The following is a 19110-nucleotide window of genomic DNA, read 5'->3' as shown; positions in this document are numbered from 1 at the left end:
AGAATCACAGAATTGGCATCCCTAGTCACAGGCAATCTGATTTAACCATCTGTGCTAAATCATGGATATACTTAATACCTGGACCGATGGGGTGCCTTGACAGCCATCTGTAAGAGGTGACAAAACATGGTTCCCTTCTCGAGGTGACCTGAACACCTTAAAAGAGCAATTTTTAAATAAACCATGAATGGAGAAAACGAGGTTTCTAAAACCGGCAGACACTCGTGGTTGATCATCCACATGACGAGCAGTCGTGTAAATTGCACTCCTAATGGCAAGGTCCATGTGATCTTTAGTTACCTATAGTTTGTCCTACAGGAGGCTGGCTATTCTGGAGTGAAACCAGAACCACATCACTAGCATTACACTGGAGAGTACTTTACCTCTGTCTTCCATAAACCTGTAGAGCTGCTGTAGAAAGTTGTCCCTTTCAAGAGGATCTGCCTCTTCTTCTGGCTGCAAGAGAAAGGAAACCCAAAGTTGAAAGAGAGATCTCGGTCACTATTACTGACAGGTGAGCAATCCTGCGCACAATTGGTCCAAATCTGTACCAAAGTCATTAGCCAGCAATGTAAGGTTTGTTCCACAGGCCTCCAACATCAGAAACAAAATTATGATCATGGGATTATCCTTAAACGGTGTCCTGCTGTTTTGAAAATGCCACACGTAGTAGAAGCATTATACATACATGAGGCGAATGCCGTCAATTTGCAGGGTCACCAAATGATTCAGCCTATCAATTCATTCCTTAGGTCAGGCATGTCCAAACTGTGGCCCTGCAGCTGTTGTGAAACTAAACATCCCAGCATGCCTTGCCGAAGTTTTAGCATTTCCTAATAGCAAAACTGTGGCAAGGCATGATGGGACTTGTAGTTTCACAACAGTTGGAGGGCCATAGTTTGGACATGCCTGGCTTAGGACCATCGCTACTTCCTAGTAGTATCTGTATTAATAACAAACTATAAAAAAAAAATTGTGTATTATCACGGAGCCCACGATGTTGATCTTAGTACATCACATGCGATATAGCGGCATGCAATGCGATCCGATTTTTAATTGTACAAGCACCCTGATGGGTGCTTACAATGTTAAATGCACCCCCATTGTCAACGCCACCCCCACTATCAACCTGAAGCGTGGTGAGCCCGCGAGGGGCGGCGGTACGTGTCCTCTGACCTTTTCATACCCCAACTATCCACGTTGGCATGGAGTTGATTTTAGATAGTGTGGCGAGCGCAACGAGCCCGAAACATGGTGAGCGCACGCGGATGACTTTACATGTATTCCACGTCCCCTCGTCACGCTTCGGGCTCGCTTGCGCGTCCGCTCGCCATGCTTCGGGCTCGGTGGCTTGCTGCACTCGCCACACTATCTAAAATCAACTCCACGCAGACGTGGATTGTGGGGGTATGAAAAGGTTGGAGGATGCGTACCGCTGCGCTCGCCACACTTCGAGTTGTGCGTGATAGTGAGGGTCGCGTTGACAATGGGGGGTATTTAACATTGTATGAACCCATCAGGGTGCTTGTACAATTAAAAATGGCATGCGTTGTGATATTTAATTGTACATTTTGCCTTTTTTATGCGAAAATCGCATTGCATACCCTATTTAGTGGTATGCGATGCTGGGTCTCATGGCAGCCAGACCCAACAACAGGGGGGTCCCCAAAACAGCCCCCCACCTATTTAGTGGTATGTGCCGTGATAATACACAAGTACTAAAAAGTGTATATATTTAGTATACAGAATATCTCCCCTAAACTCACGTCAGGCAACAGGTCCAAAACGTATTTTCAGATTGTGCTTTGACACATGATTTTACTCTGCAAAACTTTTATGCTGTGACGGATGCAAGCAGTGCGGTCCTCCATACCCCGTAAATACAGACAGCCGAAGTAACCAACTTTAAGCAATAATATACTTACACTATGCCCAATGAAGTGATAAAGGGATCATGCACCAGCCAATCGGCTGCTAACTTGACAGCCAGAGGGCTGGATTGGCTGCTTCGTTATCACCTCCCACTTCACCAGTCTAAGAACATCCTACTACTGTATAGATATAGCATAATAGGATATCTATATTAGGAAAAAACATTTTTTTTTGCAGAAACGGTGCTGTAGATGATAAAATTATAAAATAGACTTGGAAGCCAGACATAATTTATGTACACAGTATTGCCATATTTTGCTTTAAACATGAACCTTTGTTGCACATGTTGGGATTGTTAAGAACGCCTGACCTGTAAACAGGAGTGAGAGATCCCTATGAATGTGCTTGTCGTGTCCTTTGTGCATAGTGCTGAATGGAGTATTCAATCATCCAGCATGAATTTATTACAAATACAGGAACACCTATCGAGCAGGCTCACATACAAAACACTGAAAGAAACTGTATGGCTTTATCGGGCCTGCCCACGGGTATATGCTCGCTCGTCATTCTGCTGTATTAGCAGGGAAGAGACAGGCAGGCTAGTCATAAGTGGAGACAGTAATTGGAAATGGCATGCACAATAGGAAGTACAGCATGCAGGAAAAAATATGGCTGAATACATCCGATCCCAGCAGCCTCATCGTTCAGGCTTAGGTGCGACAGAATTTATCGGACGTGAAGGAGCACCCATCCATCCGTACCCACCTGCTTAACACAAGACCATATGTGAGACCTTGAACCTCTGCCAGACAGCCAATACCCTGGCCAGGACAGTGATGCATCAGCACAGACATGGCAACTTCGGGGTACATGCTACCCTACTGAGACAATATTAGAAACAATGGCCAACATACAACCAACACCTACAAACAGAATTGCTTGGTCATTAACATGTAGAACTCTTAACACATTGATGTCATAGAATGACATCCTTGTAGAAATGAGAGCACGAGATCCGCTCTTTATGCAGACCTCATGCAGACAGGCCAGATCACCTCATGGCTACATGTATAAAAGGTCTCTGCTGCCATCTCCTGAAGCCACCAGGAGGCTGAGATGCAGCCCGGCCTCCCCCCCCCCTTCCCCTGTTTTCCTACACTGCAGTTCCACAAACTTCACGTCCATGCAGCAATCCGCCCGGGCTTCAGGATCTGCAGGCGGAGGTCAGCTCCCACCTAACAGCCAGGGAGGGAGGGCAGCTCGTTTCTGTACTGAAGGAGAATGCATGACAGATTCCACTTTATTGTCTGCCGACATGCCCAGCCTCCACATGTCAGCCCTGCTCTGTACATGACAATCTCTGCATCTGAGTGCCACTAGCAGACATCCCCCTGCCCGTCTCTGCAGATCAGATCGGAAGGAACTACGTATATAGGCACAGCCGGTGCTACGGGGCAGGAGCCCACGCACGTTCTCCGGCAGAAATAACATCACATAATGCTCACCTACCGACGGGGCTCTTCAGAGAGGGAATTGCTCATGCATGTCCTAGCTGGCAGGCTGCGCCTGTGCGGCTTCTCGGACAGGCCTGGCTGCCGTAGGACTCCCTTGTCCGCCCGGGGTAACTACTCACTCACTGCTCTGCCTGCATTCCCTCCCGTATGGGGAGAAAGGAAAAAAATCAGACATTGCATGAAGAAAAGAAAGACAGCCCCATTTCAAAGCATCTGGCGAACCTCCCCTGGCAGCCGGCCAAGCCTCTGCTCAGCCTTCCTGTCTCCGGCAGAGCATGCGTGCTCCATGCCCAGCACCAGGTTTCCATGGCAACACTCTAGGCAGCCCCAAGTAGGGGGAGAGGGTGTCGTGTTTTCACACAGACAAAAAAAAAAAAATCATGACCCTCAGCAGTGGTGTAGAGGGGTAAAAAGGGGAAATGTTTCAGTACAAGTAGACACAATGACCATACACTGCAGTGTCTCTCCCACCCCCAGCCTTCCTCACAGCCAGCTTAGCGATGGGCCTAACACAGGGACTACAATGGTCTGCAGTAGAAAGGAGAGGAGAGTAATGTTACAGAACACGTTGCAGACTCTGCCCCGCCCACTTTCTTTTCAAATATATGCCTGGGACAGGACAGGGGAGAGTTAGGACAGTGGTGAACAGAGACCGAGAGGTCATGTTAGGGGAAGAAGGGTCAAGGAATCCGGAGGCCCAGGGGACAGAGACACTCTTTCACTGCCACACTGGTGGTCACGATCCTCCAGATCACAATTCTAACAATGCCTCACTGTCACCTTTCATATCAATGTGTAACGCACATGTAAGGCCCCATACACACCAGAACGACCAGGATCGTCTAACGATCGGCTACCGATTTGGCGTGCACTTTCCTGGTGCGCTCTCCCGCTGCCGGTAAACGACTAGGGAACGATCATGTTCCCTGGTGCACACGATTAGCTAACGATCCGACATCGGTAACGATGGTCGTACGACCGTCGGATGTGCGGATCGTTAGTAAATCGCGAGTACAGTGGTACAGTCGTTTTTAAAATGTTAATAAGGGGCAGGGCTAGCATAGTGGGGCAAGGGGGAAGGAAAAAAGAAAACAAAGAATATGGGCTGGGCTAGCAGAGGGGGTACAAAGACTAGGGGCCATTTTGCAGGACCTCATTTCTGCTTTGTGACTAGTGAGGCTTGGTGTATACCTGCTGAACGCTGCACATTGCTATTTTTGGCTGCTTTGTTTTTGCTTTGCACTACAAAGTTTGCTTTTTGCTTTTCCCATCCACGAGGCAAAATGGCTGCGGTGGGAGTGTCTTTATAAACAAGCCGGATTGGAACGACGGTCCGTACGACGGGAGCACACACAATGTGCTTCAGATGTGCATACAATCAGCACCCGACCTGCGGTCGGATTGGAGATTCTGCTGCAGGAGGCAAAATCTCCAATGCGACACACGACGTGACGGGAGCGCGCATCCCGTCGCAAACGATCCTGATTGTGAGTGAAAAACGAACGATTGACCCACAATGCATGCACAACCGTCGTTACAACGGTCGAAATTAGCCCTAATCGTGAGCTAATCTTTCTGGTGTGTATGGGGCCTTAGTCACACACACTAGCCACAGTTAATAAGTGCTGTGAAAGACCACATGCAGGGGTGAGCACATCTATGGCAGGGCATGCTGGGATGTGTAGGTCTAGAACAGCTGACACAAGTTTTAGAAGAAGCTGAAAGCACTCAGCTACAAGTATAAAAAAGGAAACAAAACAAAGTGTCCAGTTCACCCTCCAAGAATAAAAACAAGTTTCCAAAATAAAGTTTGTATCAATTTCCTAAACTGCCACAAAAGAATTACAAGTGGTATTTATTTATGATGGTTTGCAAAACAGGGCTGTGTGCTGCATTGGCAGCTTAATATCCTCAAGCACTGCCATTGGCTGAGGATCAGCTCATTGGGATTTTACAATATATAAGGCTGAATGAAGCAATACGACCACATTTTCACGCATTAATACAGTACGTTTCCATGGCTACAGCAAACGGACTTTACGTTTATCAGAATAACAAAAATAAAAATACGTCACAGCCATTACAAATGAATCGGGAATGGTCATTGTGAAGGCAATATAATACATAACGTACAGAGGATTGGTTGTGCCACATACACACTGGAACCAGAGTTTAGGCAGCAACAAGTCCCATATAGAGACTGCATAGTAATACTGTATATGCAGTTTATGGAAATCTAGTTTAAAGTGGCCAAACGAAAAAAAAGGTAAAGAAATGGCACCAGCCATAATACAAACTTGGATACAATAGAGCAACTTCAAACTAACTAAACATTTTATGCAACAAAAAGGGATAAAATCACATTACTACAGGAGACAACAAATAAATATACTAGAGGGATACAACAGTAACCAACCGATAATAAATAAAGTAGTGCGTTTCTTAAAGTGACAATGGTCTGATAACTGCACCTGCGCATTTCCTGTAATGCACATGCGCAGGGCCGGCTGCCAGTGCCTTCGGCAAACTTTTGTTTATGTAAGGAGCTTGCAGTCTGATTTGTGTGCCAGGGTGGACCCCCTGCGTTTTATGGGCGCGCCCACGAAGACTGTGGGCACACCCATAGTAATGCTGAGAGTGCCAGGCCGAACGCAGGCGTTCCTTTACCTGCTAGAGGTGGGCGCATGACCTTGGCGCCCGCCCGGAATTCGTTGAAACCCTTGCAGTCGCCGAGTGACTCCAGTGGCCTGCGATGGCTGCGAACAGCAGGCACAGGACGAGAAATCATTCAATGGTAAGTAATGATGAAATTATGTCTCCTGTGCGGGTGCTGGTGAATGGATACCTGTACACAGCCGCTGATATCATTGCACAGGTGTGGGTAAGGCTGGGGGCCTGCGTTAACCTGCTCTCTGGGCTCTGAACACAAGCAGCCCAAAGGAGGTCTAAACCAAGCCCAATTTCTCCAGGATGTGCCATAGCAACGGTAGTGAAAACATTTTGAGGAGCACAAACAAACTCCACACAGACCGAAGGTCCAAGTTGTCTAACCAACTTGTGGGGCAGATGTATTAAGCCTTAACAAGAGATAAATGCAAGGGTGATAAAGAGAGATAAACGTCCAGCCAATCAGCTCCTTACTGCCATGGGTACTCTTTACCTAGCACGGCGCCCATCGCGGGCATCGCATGCACTAAAAAACGGGTGCGAAGCGATGGCCGCGATTTCCCATAGGGAACAATGTTAAAAGTGTCAATGGACGCGATTTTAGTGTTCAATGCCCGCGATTTTTCCATCGGAAACAATGTTAAATGGGCCACAGAGCCCAAATAGTCCCCCTGAACTCTGAAATGGCCCCCACAATTGTTAACGCCACCCCACGATCAACGTGAACCCGAAGCGTGGCGAGCGCAGCGAGCCCGCGAGGGGCGGCGGTACGCGTCCTCCAACCTTTTCATACCCCCACTATCCACGTCGGCGTGGAGTTGAGAATAGAAGCGTGGCGAGCGCAGCGAGCCCCGCGAGGGGACGCGGATACCTTCACAGGTAAACGCGTCCCTTCGCGGGCTTCACAGGTGTCTGCGTGCCACGCTTCGGGCTCGGTGGCTCGCTACACTATTCTATTCTCAACTCCACGCCGACGTGGATAGTGGGGGTATGAAAAGGTCGGAGGACGCGTACCGCCGCCGCTCGCCACGCTTCGGGTTCACGTTGATCGTGGGGTGGCGTTAACAATTGTGGGGGCCATTTCAGACTTCAGGGGGACTATTAGGGCTCTGTGGCCCATTTAACATTGTTTCCTATGGACAAATCGCGGGCATTGAGGCATTGAACACAAAAATCGCGTCCATTGACACTTTTAACATTGATCCCTATGGGAAATCGCGGGCATCGCGTCGCACCCGTTTTTTTAGTGCATGCGATGGCCGCGATTTTTTACCCCCGATGACAATCGCGGGCGCCGTGCTAGGTGAAGAGTACCCTGCCATGTTACAGGCTGTGTTTGAAAAAAAGTCAGTAAGGAGCGGATTGGCTGGATGTTTATCTCTCTTTATCACCCTTGTATTTATCTCTTGTTAAGGCTTAATACATCTGCCCCATGTCTGTTAGCACTTTTTTTGATTGTCATTTGCTCTCAAACATTACCAGGTTATTGTTCCCACCCAGATCGGACAGATACATCTTTAGGTGTGTACCCAGAATATCAAGTGAACTAATCCTTTAAAATGTGACCATGAATAATGAGTGCACCTGTGCATCTGCCGGGTGCACCTGGATAAGCTGTTTGGCGTCCCAGGGACAGAGTTTGAGAACCACTTACAGTATATGTGCTTACAAAGCATTGTAAATGGCAACTACTATAGTATTTTTTATTTCACTCTATCAAAGCACTTTTTAACCTTTAAACATACATTTTATTAGTCCCATAACTTAATTTTAATTATATTCCATGTTCAATGGGTCTTTACTCCAAGCTTATATATGGTCACCTATATTTGACAAACTAATTTGTTTAATTTAGTACCAAGTCAGTAAAATCTAGGGGACAGATTCAATTAGAGCTTTTCCTAAAGCCATCTAATTAATGTGGCCACCCCTCACAAGAAGATCCCGAGGGTGTGCTTAATGCGGATTGTTCCTGGCAGTCTCAGGTGCACCCCCTAATGCTTACCACACAGGGCCTCTCCTGGATTCCAAGCACTCACCTGGTAATCTGTAGGATAACGCGCATTAGCCATGGGCTTACAATAGAAAGAAATGGGCTAATAATTAAATAGTTCCAGGCAATAAATCTGGAGCTTAAACTGTGCAGTAAGCCCCACGGCTAATGGGAGTCCATTCATAGGAGCCAGCAGCATGGATTATAGAGCCACGGTAGATGTGGAAAGAGTCATTAAATAATAATTGACTCCCAGAAGGTACCGTGTTTCCCCGATAATAAGACAGTCTTATTTTTTTTTATTTTTTTTTAAGAACAAAAAAAAAAAAACCATATGGCTTATTTTTGGGGTAGGGCTTATTTTAGATAGCATGGCCCCCATTCCTGCTTTTATCCCCATTATGCCCCTCATCTTTCAGCACAACTCTCGCTGTTTCATTTCTCAGCCTTTCCGCCTCTGCTGTCACTCTGCTCCCGCCTGTGTACCGTACAAAAGCCGCGTGGATGGTGCGCGGTGACATCAGGGCTTATTTTGGACCATTGTCCAGAACTAAGGGTAGGGCTTATTTTCGGGGTAGGGCTTATTATCGGTAAAACAGGGTAGATATCCGCTCAATGTTTAGTTCTAGTACAGTAGCCCAATGAGAAAAATCATTGCCAAAACATACCGCTATAAACAAGATGACTTGTTTGGAGAGGCTGATCTGGGCATTAGAACCCACCAGACCATGGGCCAGATGTATTAAGCCTCAACAAGAGATAAGGTTAAGCTGCCCATACACAATCCCGATTCTGGCGCCGCGATGTGTGCTTTGAGTTGCGCGCTCCTGCGGCATCTCATTGCACAGTACAAAAAGTATGTGCAGCACATCCTTTTTGTACTTGCTTTTTATCGCATTGCATTGCATGCACAAGGCATGCAATGCAATGCTTTTTTTTTAGCCCAGAATGCACGCCGGCATTGGGACGTGTATGGGCAGCTTAAGTGATAAACATTCAGCCAATCAGCTCCTACCTGTTATGTTACAGGCTTGAATGGCAGTTAGGGCCAAGTTGACTGGACGTTTATCACTCTGCATCACCCTCCACTTTATCTCTTGTTAAGGCTTAATACATCTGGCCGCTTCTCTGGAACCTTTACAGTTCAATTCAATAAGGTTCAAATGTGCTTTTATTTTATTCAAAGTTGTGCATCAACCCCACCCACTCTCCATTCCCATAATGCATCAGTATCAGTTCACTTCGCTCCCACCGAGGGAAACAAAGAATCAAGCGATGATCCAGCCATTAACAGGGAAAGGTAAATATCAAATACACCAACATTCCTGCATCACAGGACATCAAACCTCCAAAATCGCAGGTGACTGTAGGGACCCCTAATATTTACTAGTATTAAGCGTCATATACTGGTGATCACAATCCCAAATAGTAAGGTGGGGCCTGGACAACAGGTTGACAGTCAATAGGTCAATATGCATAAGTCCGACTTGACAATGGTCAACGAATGATATGGTTGATGTGAGTTTTTCACAAGTCTTTCATTGTTTGGTCTCATACGTTCCCATCCACATAGACTCCGATTGGGAATAGTGAAGCGTGCCAAGCACAGCAGTAGAGGGGCACATGGAGCCTGAAATGCTACACTAATTAGAGGTCCAAATGCTCGAGTGTCAACAAGGACATCGATAAAATGTGAAAATCTCATGTAGATTTTGGCTTGTGTTTTGCTTTTGTCATCGGCAACTTTGAGCATAATCAACCTTTTAGCATCTGTCTTATGATCCAGACCCAGGAAGAGGCCACATCATCTGAATCGGTGGACTACCTGCCAGCAGTAATTACCAGTGAGCCAATCAGAAGAAAGCAGGTAGATGTGAGCCATTCCAGGTTACACTGAGCTAGGCTACAAGTTTTTATCCCCATCCCCTCAACAAACGTAACCTGCAGACAATCCTTTGACAACCAAAATATATAGCAAACAAAAGGTTAATACAGGGTTATATGTTTAGCATTCTGTGTATACCTAAACACATAATTACGTACCTCGGCTTCCTCCCTTTCCTCTTTATTCTGTTCCCCTTCACTAATATCTGCATCCCCATCTTCTTCATCGCTGCTGGAAGACTCCAGGATTTCACACATGTCCATTTTCCAGCTGTTGGGGACCGTCCGTGACTTGAGGAAAGGTATGGCTTCCGTTACACCTGATGGCAAACAAAAGAGCTCTTGAATTTTTGAACATCCTGCTAGATGGTTTTATGGGGATGGGGAAATAAACTGATACCCGTCACATCACAAACGCAGGTTGCACCCGGGAGGTGGACACGAGTTCTTCCCAGCAGCGACCTGCCATTTGCGATCAAAGTCCCCCACAGCGACAGAGCAATAAGCCGGGTCGCTGATGTCAGAAAGGGGCGGGCATCAAAAGGATAACCCGTTAGCACAGCAACCTGGGTCCAACCTGGGATTAACCCCAGTCAGAATGCGGGGTTGCTGGACCTGGATAATTTGAAAAGGCCCTTTCACAACGCACATTGACCTGGCAACAACCCGGGTCAGACATTGGTTATTTTTGCAATGTGAAAGGGGTAAGAATGACCCATGCAACAAGACTCTGGGTTCCCAAATAAAGATGGTAATTCAATTGTGACACATGCTGCCTGCTGGCGGCCCTTTGTAATGGCTGTCTAGCAGAAAGATTCAATTGTTGCTCCAATTGAAAGCAGATTACCCGGAGTGCACACATTTTTTTCTTAAAGCCTTCAGAAAAGCAAGAAAAAAAAAAAAAAGGTACTTGTGTATTATAACGGCGCCCACATTTTCCATCGTAGGGCATTGTACAACAAAAAAATCACGTTGCATAGCATTGGACCCAATTTTTTAATTGTACAGGCTCCCAGATGTTTGATTCGTAGGTTAAATGCCCCCCCAGACCCGATTTTTGATTGTACACCCACCCTGATGAGTAATGACTATGTTAAATGCCCCCCATTGTTAACGCCACCCCACTATCAACGCGAACCCGAAGCGTGGCGAGGGCAGCGGTACGCGTCCTCCGACCTTTTCATACCCCCACTATCCACGTTGGCGTGGAGTTGATTCTATATAGTGTGGCCAGCGCAGCGAGCAACCGAACCGGAAGCGTGGCGAGCGCAGCGAGAGGACGCGGATGACTTCACATATATTCCACATCCCCTCACGGGACTCGCTGCGCTCGCCACGCTTCGGGCTCGGTGGCTCGCCACACTATATTTAACATGTGAATAAGCCCAAATCGGGCACGATCGCGTTGCATCGCATGCCATTATAATGGCATGCGATGCGATATTAAAATTGTATGCTCACACCCGGGGAAAGGCTCAAATTGGGTCCCATCGCATACCTTAATTAGTGGCATGTGATGCGATGCGATGGGTGCCGTGATAATACACAAGTACCAAAAAAAAAAAAAAGTTTATAAAGTCTGTAAATTTGGGCGCCCAAATCACTCATACAGAGATGTTTAGAGGCTCCTACAGCAACATTACAGGAGTTTTCTGCTTTATGCGGCTAAATCCGAAGCGGTCAGCTTTGGAACCTGCTAATGTGTGTCTGATCGAAGCAAAAATTGAACAGCCCTGATAGACATCAATTAGCACAGATGTCCAGCAGAAGGGGGGCAGAACAATTAAAATGGCCTAGACATAGTACTGCCTAGACATAGTACTATAAATATCAGCAAGGTAGCACCTCTCATTACAAGCAGCTACGGTGTGCAGTCTAGAGCCCCTCTTCCTATACGGTTTTCACTGCCTGTAAGTGGAGAGTCCGGCAGTGCACATATATCTATGGGTGCTCTGTTTTTGTTATCAGAAGGGCAATGATTGTAAAAGTGGGCAATGATGACCAGGGCAATGCCCTGTGCTAGGAGTTAGGTAAGCACCATCACAACAGGAACCACTCAGCTAACTGAGGATCAATGTTAGGTAACCTTGACCTAAGCCATAGATAACATGATCTGCTGATTAGTATTAACAGTGCTATGTATAGATTCCCAGTGCAGAGAAAGGAGACGGGAGCACCCAGAGGAAACTACAGCAGTAACCAAAATATACAAAGCAGTAAAGACTGAGCAGTGTGGATGACAATTCTCAGCATCTAGAACCAACGACAATCGATGCATGTGACACGCAGTGTGTCGGACTGAGACACAACATACAGGGGATGGGAACATCTCTAACTCTCCTGGCTTACAATTTGCTTTGCGTTTGGGTTTCTTATTGTGGGAAACACTCTAGAGTTATGAGTATATAGAAGAGATCTCTTCACAATAACAGAAGATGCAAACTGTACGGCTTTGTCACAATTCTATACACCGATAGCCAGGTTGGCACTACTTCATGCCAGCGATGAGCACCATGCGTTTTGGACTAGATCACATTGCATCGATTTGACAATGCATGTGATCTGCTAAGACAGCTTGCGTTTTGAACTAGATGCGAAATAGTCCAAAAAGTTCCTGCTGCACATTTTTTGTACTTTGCGATGTGATGTTCGCGGGTGCGTGCTTTGCAAGCCCAAAACGCACCGCGTGTGAAAGCCAACCCAACACTATGAAAACACAATCATTCATTTACCTGGCTTTGCAAGACAATCAGACGTTAGTGCATTTATGTCAAATTCTTCAATATCCTTCCTTGCGACTGGATAGCTAGTTTTAGGGTAGGGGAGACAAAACAGATTTTCAGTAAAATATAGGGTTGGGAAAAAAAAAACACTTTTGTAAACAATCGCATAAATTCCCTTGAATTGCTATCAATAGAGATTTAAAATTCTAAGGGGGCAATTTAATTCATTCATTCAGCTCTTGGGCTAAGTGCCCAGGATGTATTCAATTACTTCATGCAATAATGCCCAGGATTAACCACCCTCCTGGGCGTGATGCATCTTTAGGTTGCAACATGCCCCGAAGAACGAAACACAGATTTTGCCCATATCTCCAGAGGTTGCGAGCAGAAATTTGCGATAACTGCAGCTTCAAGGCCAGTCACGGGAAGCAATTAAACTGCAAATGATCATTCTACAAAAGAATCATTCTGAATACAGGTCTTCTATTCAATTAGAAAATAGAATCGAAGGGAAGTATTGTGCCACAGTATGGCATAATATAGTATTGCAGTACAACTATAGATGCGGTAAAGCAGTATACTAGTTCTTGAGGAGAAGCTCAACAGTTTTAGGATCGCTGATTACCATGTGTATGTACTCTGTACCAACGGGGGCCAAACCTGTCCTCAATATCTACCAACAGTTCATGTGTTTTAGGCAACCTGTGGATCTATAGTAGGAATGAGTGCAGCAGGTTTAAAAATGTGACAGTTAGTAATGACTACAGCTGTGCACCAGCTAGGTGATGTGGGTCATGTGACAGTTAGTAATGACTACAGCTGTGCACCAGCTAGGTGGTCTTGAAACTGTGGACTGTGGGTAGATCAAGAGGGCCAATTTGGCCACCCCTGCTGTACGAAGTAGAAAGAAAACCACTTTTTTCCCATACAAAAACCAAAGTAAAAACCGTGCATTCTGTATATTAAATATCTACATGACGTTCTTATTAAATGGACAGATTTTTATTAAGAACATCCAGAAACTTGTTCAAAACTGGCTTTAATGGCATATGTCAGAGGGAGGCAAGTATTTGCAGAAGTGTATGGACACCAAATACGACCAGAGACCTCAGCAGTAAAAAAATAAAAATAGTGAAAAAAACAAAACAGTAAATAAAAATTCTGTGTGGTTTATAGAAGTTGTGGTTCTTCGCTTTTTTGTTTTTCCCTCTATTGTTTTTGGATCCAAGACTTCCTCCAAGGTTATTTATTTATTTGTAGTTTAGATTATGTCCTTCCTTTTGTTACACGGTGTGTTCTGCCGGCTTCACTATTTGTTTACACTATACGAAATGAAACAACTGGCCCAATAGAAGCTGTAAAAAAGTGTCAAACAATTCTGTATTGCCAGAATAATGCTAAAACGATATATTTGTTTTATACGAAAGGTCTTGTGCAAAAAAAGTGCCCTCTCTGTATGTCTCTACAGGCTAATCTCAGCTGACAAACCAGCTTTGTGTTTATTGTTAATAATATAAGTCAAGTGAAGGAACCATATGTAACAAGAAGACATTGGTTGTATCTTTATCAGGACCGAAGGTACTATAAGCCAGGTGCACGTCATTATTTGATCAGCAGGAAGTGTTACCAAGTCTGTATGAAAGCAGAACCGGTGCCAATACTGGCCTGGAGTAGAGGTTCCCAAATCCATTACAGTCTATGTGTTCAAGATTGTTTAATCAAATCTCAGGTACTAACTGTATGTAGGAACACACACACACACACACACACACACGTTAGCCCTATATAGTAACTCTACTCACAATTTTGCATCTACAAAGGAACGAACCAAACACTGGTCTTTTTTCACTGTAGCGTCATCACTGCAACCAGGGGACACAACCTAATAGGAGAGGAAATAAAACCGAACATTTTTATATTTGTATTTATATTTGTAGCTATTAAACTGTAAATATTCCATGTCCTTACCAGTGACAGATGACATTCCCCAGCTTTGTCATGTGCATTCATCTGTCACCCCCCCCCCTCCTCAATCTCTCACTGCTATTACACCCCCCCCCCCTCCACACACACACACACACACACACACACACACACACACACACACACACACACACACACACATCAGCTTGCAAAGACTCAATGTATCAGTATTCATTCTAGAACTCTGCATCTTCCAAAACCCATGCAGTTCCTCTTCCCTAGCTTGGGTGTCTTTCTCTGCTGTGGTGCTTCTAGCACAGTGTGGTCTGTATTTCAGCACCAGTATACAGACCAAACATGTGAAAAAAGCACCAGAGCAAAGAGCGACACCCCAAGCAGGGAAGAGGAACTGCAAGGGTTTTGAAAGATGCAGGGTGCCGGGCTGGGAACCTGCAATATTACAGATGTTAAAAATGCCCAATTCCCCTATTTCAACCAGTTTCGCTCAGCATAGGGGAAATCAGGATTTGAAAACACATTTAATATTCCTGATTGCCTGACCCAGCCATTGTGGTGGTTGGGGAGTTGTCCCAATATCGCTCTGCTGTATTGTGGGGCCATTATACAATGGGTGTCACTGACAGCACTTATTGAGTACCACCACCTGTGCAGAGATGCATTGCGGAACTGGCCCAGACTCCTGATGACCAGGTCAGGGAATCAGGAATTGTTAAACAGGTTTAAAAAATCCCTGATCCTGAACTGGACATTTGTTTGAAGCAATTAGTGATACATTACAATAGTAGAAACGTAATAAGGTATCACGGATAGAAAGTAATTTCTATTAGAGCCCAATATCACAACTCGTACACACGAATACAATACAAAACAAAGTTTAGAGACAACTTTTAAACATTCCAGGAGGCAGAGGAGACAAGTATACAGTTGTACACATCTTGACAGAGCATCACAATGGCATCCAAACACCAGGGAGACAAGTAAGCAAAAAAAAAATATATGTTTCGTTGCGTAAAAGAATGTTTCAGAAAACGGACACAAGGTCCATAAAAAAAAATCATTAAACAATACATAGAAACATAGAATTTGACGGCAGATAAGAACCATTTGGCCCATCTAGTCTGCCCCTTTTTTACCCTTCAGGTAAACTCAACCCTTTTTAATCCTTATTTCTTTGTAAGGATATTCATATGCCTATCCCAAGCATGTTTAAATTGTTCTACTGTCTTAGCCTCTACCACCTCTGATGGGAGGCTATTCCACTTATCCACTACCCTTTCTGTGAAGTAATTCTTTCTAACATTTCCCCTGAACCTACCTCCCTCCAGTTTCAGTGCATGTCCTCGTGTTTTATTACTTTTTTTCCTTTGAAGAAAATTTCCCACCTGTACTATGTTAAAACCCTTGATATATTTGAAGATTTCTATCATGTCCCCCCTTTCCCTTCTCTGCTCCAAACTATACATGTTAAGATCTTTTAGTCTATCCAGGTAAGTTTTGTGATGTAGGCCATGAACCATTTTAGTTGCCCTTCTTTGTACACTCTCCAATGTATTTATATCCTTCTGAAGATATGGCCTCCAGAACTGGACACAGTATTCCAGATGAGGTCGTACCAATGACCTATAAAGTGGCATTATTACGTCTTTTTTTCTGCTACTGATTCCTCTCCCTATGCAACCAAGCATCTGACTAGCCTTCCTCATTGCTTTGTTACATTGCCTCCCTGCCTTTAAGTCACTTGAAATAGTGACTCCTAGATCTCTTTCCTCCTCAGTAGTTTCCATTATAGTACCCTTGATACTATATTGAGCCTTTGGGTTTTTGAGTCCCAAGTGCATAATTTTGCATTTTTTAGCATTAAACTGTAGTTGCCATTCTCTTGACCAATTCTCAAGTTTACTTAGATCATCAGTCATTTGATTTACCCCTCCTGGTGTGTCTACTCTGTTGCATATCTTTGTATCATCTGCAAAAAGGCATACTTTCCCTTCAATACCATTTGCAATGTCACTGACAAAGATATTAAAGAGCACTGGTCCAAGTACAGATCCCTGGGGTACTCCACTGGTAACATGTCCCTCCATAGAATGCACTCCATTTACGACAACTGTCTGTTTCCTATCCTGCAACCAGGTTCTTATCCATTTAATTGTTTTATAATCCAATCCCACACTTTCAAGTTTATTTAGCAGCCTGCGATGTGGGACAGTGTCAAATGCCTTACTAAAGTCTAGATATGCCACATCTACAGCCCCCCCTTCATCTAGTATTTTGGTCACGGAGTCAAAAAAGTCAATGAGACTTGTTTGGCATGATCTCCCTGCAGTAAAACCATGCTGTTTTGGATCCTGTAAGTTGTTTAATTTAAGATATTCCACTATTCTTTCTTTTAATAGTGTTTCCATTATTTTCCCTACTACTGATGTAAGGCTCACTGGTCTGTAGTTACTTGCTTCTTCTTTGCTTCCGCTTTTGTGCAGTGGAACTACATTTGCTTTTCTCCAGTCCTCTGGAACTGCACCTGTATCTAGTGACTGGTTGAATAAATCTGTTAATGGCGCTACCAACACATCTTTTAGTTCTTTTAGTATCCTTGGATGCACTCCGTCTGGCCCCATTGATTTATCCACTTTCAGTCTTGAAAGTTCTGTTAGGACTTTCTCCCTAGTAAATGTACCTCCATCTACCTTATTTTTATAAATGTCCTTGCAACTTAACTGTGGTCCCTTCCCTTCTCCTTCTATAGTGAATACAGAGCAAAAGTAATTATTTAGCTGATCTGCAATTGCCTTGTCTCCCTCCACCAAATTCTCAGTGTCTGTCCGCAGTCTTATTATTCCTCCATTTGATTTTCTCCTTTCATTTATATACTTAAAAAAAGTTTTGTTTCCTTTATCTACCGACTGAGCCATTTTCTCCTCAGCTTGTGCCTTGGCACGCCTGATCACTTTCTTAGCCTCTTTGCGTCTGGCAAGATACACTTCTTTGTCATTATTATTTTGAGTCTGCTTGTATGTCCTAAAGGCCATCTTTTTTGCTTTTACACTAGTTGATACCTCTTTTGTAAACCACACTGGCTTCCTTTTCCTGGTACTTTTCTTAACCCTTTTGATACAAAGGTCAGTTGCCTTTAGTATTGCACTTTTTAATTTTCTCCACCTCTCCTGCACTCCTTTCAAGTTCGTCCAATCCGCTAATGAGTCGCTTAAACATCTCCCCATTTTTGCAAAGTCAGCCTTCCTAAAATCCAACACCTTAGTTTTTGTGTGACTGGAGTTGGACCCTGACTTGATACTAAACCATACTGCTTGATGATCACTGGATCCCAGGTTCTCACCCACATATATGTCTGATATCCTGTCACCATTTGTGAGTATTAAATCTAATATTGAGTACCAGTAAGCAAAAAATATATAATGTTCCGTTGCATAAAAGAATGTTTCAGAAAACGAACACCAGGTCCATAAACAAATACAATATCTGAGCATTAATCATGTTCTCCCTGCCCCCCCCCCCACGATCACACAGTAATATGAGAATTGCGCAGAGAATTACGAGTCTGGGTTTGTTTGGCTGGTGACAGACCCTCTGTGAAGTTCACCCACATCTTAAAGAATCTCTCAGTTCTGGCCTCCTTCCCCAGCATAACCACTACCAACTCCATTTGGAATACAGGAAACTATTTTGTTTTAAAAAAAGGATAGTTGGAGGCTCAGGTACTATGCACACCTGAGAATCTAGAATATTCAACGTTTAAATTTTCCGACAGATCGCTGATCATTAACAGTCACCAACCAGCAGGTGGTGCCTTGAAACGTCAATACGCTGATTGGCGACCATCGATAATCCGTCATGGACATTAACCATATTAAAAATGCCTGCTTTGCCCACACCGACCTATTACGGTCGGCATCAGGCAACCTTGATTATTAAGCAGGTTTAATATTCCAAATTCCTCAACATGACCAGATCATAGCATTGCCCCTATAAACTGCAAATATATGGGGGCCATGATGGAAGTGATCTCAACAATAGAAAAATTGCACAAATGGACAATACCGGTGTATAGAGAGGCTCAAGCAGGAGGCTGCACACTAATGGGTCAATTTACTAAAACTTCTACAAATGCCCTGATCAACCAATCCAATTCTGTCTATCATTTTCTAGGATGTAATAGATAAATGATAGCATCTGATGGGTTGCTTATGGGCTTATTCATTTTTAGAGTAAAATTACCCCCAAGTTTAACACAAAATCAATCTGGATACCCTCCTGTGATTTTGCAGTTATTTTCTAACTAAGAGTAAAATGAAGGAACCAAACAGTAAAAGGAGAAAAAAGAATAAAAATAATGATAATAAACCCTTCATGGTTCGCTCTTTATGTCCAAAACAAACCATGTTGAAGAATTTATGGACACCTGTACTGGAGGCCGCAGCAAATATGACTGCAAGGTCACGGTTTCCTGGCTATCCTTCCCCATTATAAGACAAAGAACAAATTAATGATGCAA

General features: G+C 44.3%; 1 protein-coding gene across 5 annotated transcripts in view; it reads right to left on the bottom strand.

Annotated features, from left to right (window-relative positions):
• The window catches only part of ARID4A (AT-rich interaction domain 4A), a 63451-nt gene that overhangs the window by 26651 nt on the left and 17690 nt on the right, over positions 1 to 19110 (bottom strand). For all 5 annotated transcript variants that reach the window (XM_083166623.1, XM_083166624.1, XM_083166620.1 and 2 more), the window contains exons 9-12: positions 14456 to 14535; positions 12663 to 12736; positions 10090 to 10250; positions 384 to 456 (exon numbers count right to left, since the gene is read on the bottom strand). In XM_083166623.1, the coding sequence (XP_083022749.1) occupies positions 384 to 456; positions 10090 to 10250; positions 12663 to 12736; positions 14456 to 14535 (388 nt within the window). The remainder of the gene's footprint in view (positions 1 to 383; positions 457 to 10089; positions 10251 to 12662; positions 12737 to 14455; positions 14536 to 19110) is intronic.

The sequence above is a fragment of the Crinia signifera genome, chromosome 12 (genome assembly GCF_055691185.1).
Source record: "Crinia signifera chromosome 12, ASM5569118v1, whole genome shotgun sequence".
Classification (NCBI taxonomy): Eukaryota; Metazoa; Chordata; class Amphibia; order Anura; family Myobatrachidae; genus Crinia; species Crinia signifera.
Note: the sequence above shows the minus strand (reverse complement) of the source record. Positions and strands in the feature narration are given on the sequence as shown.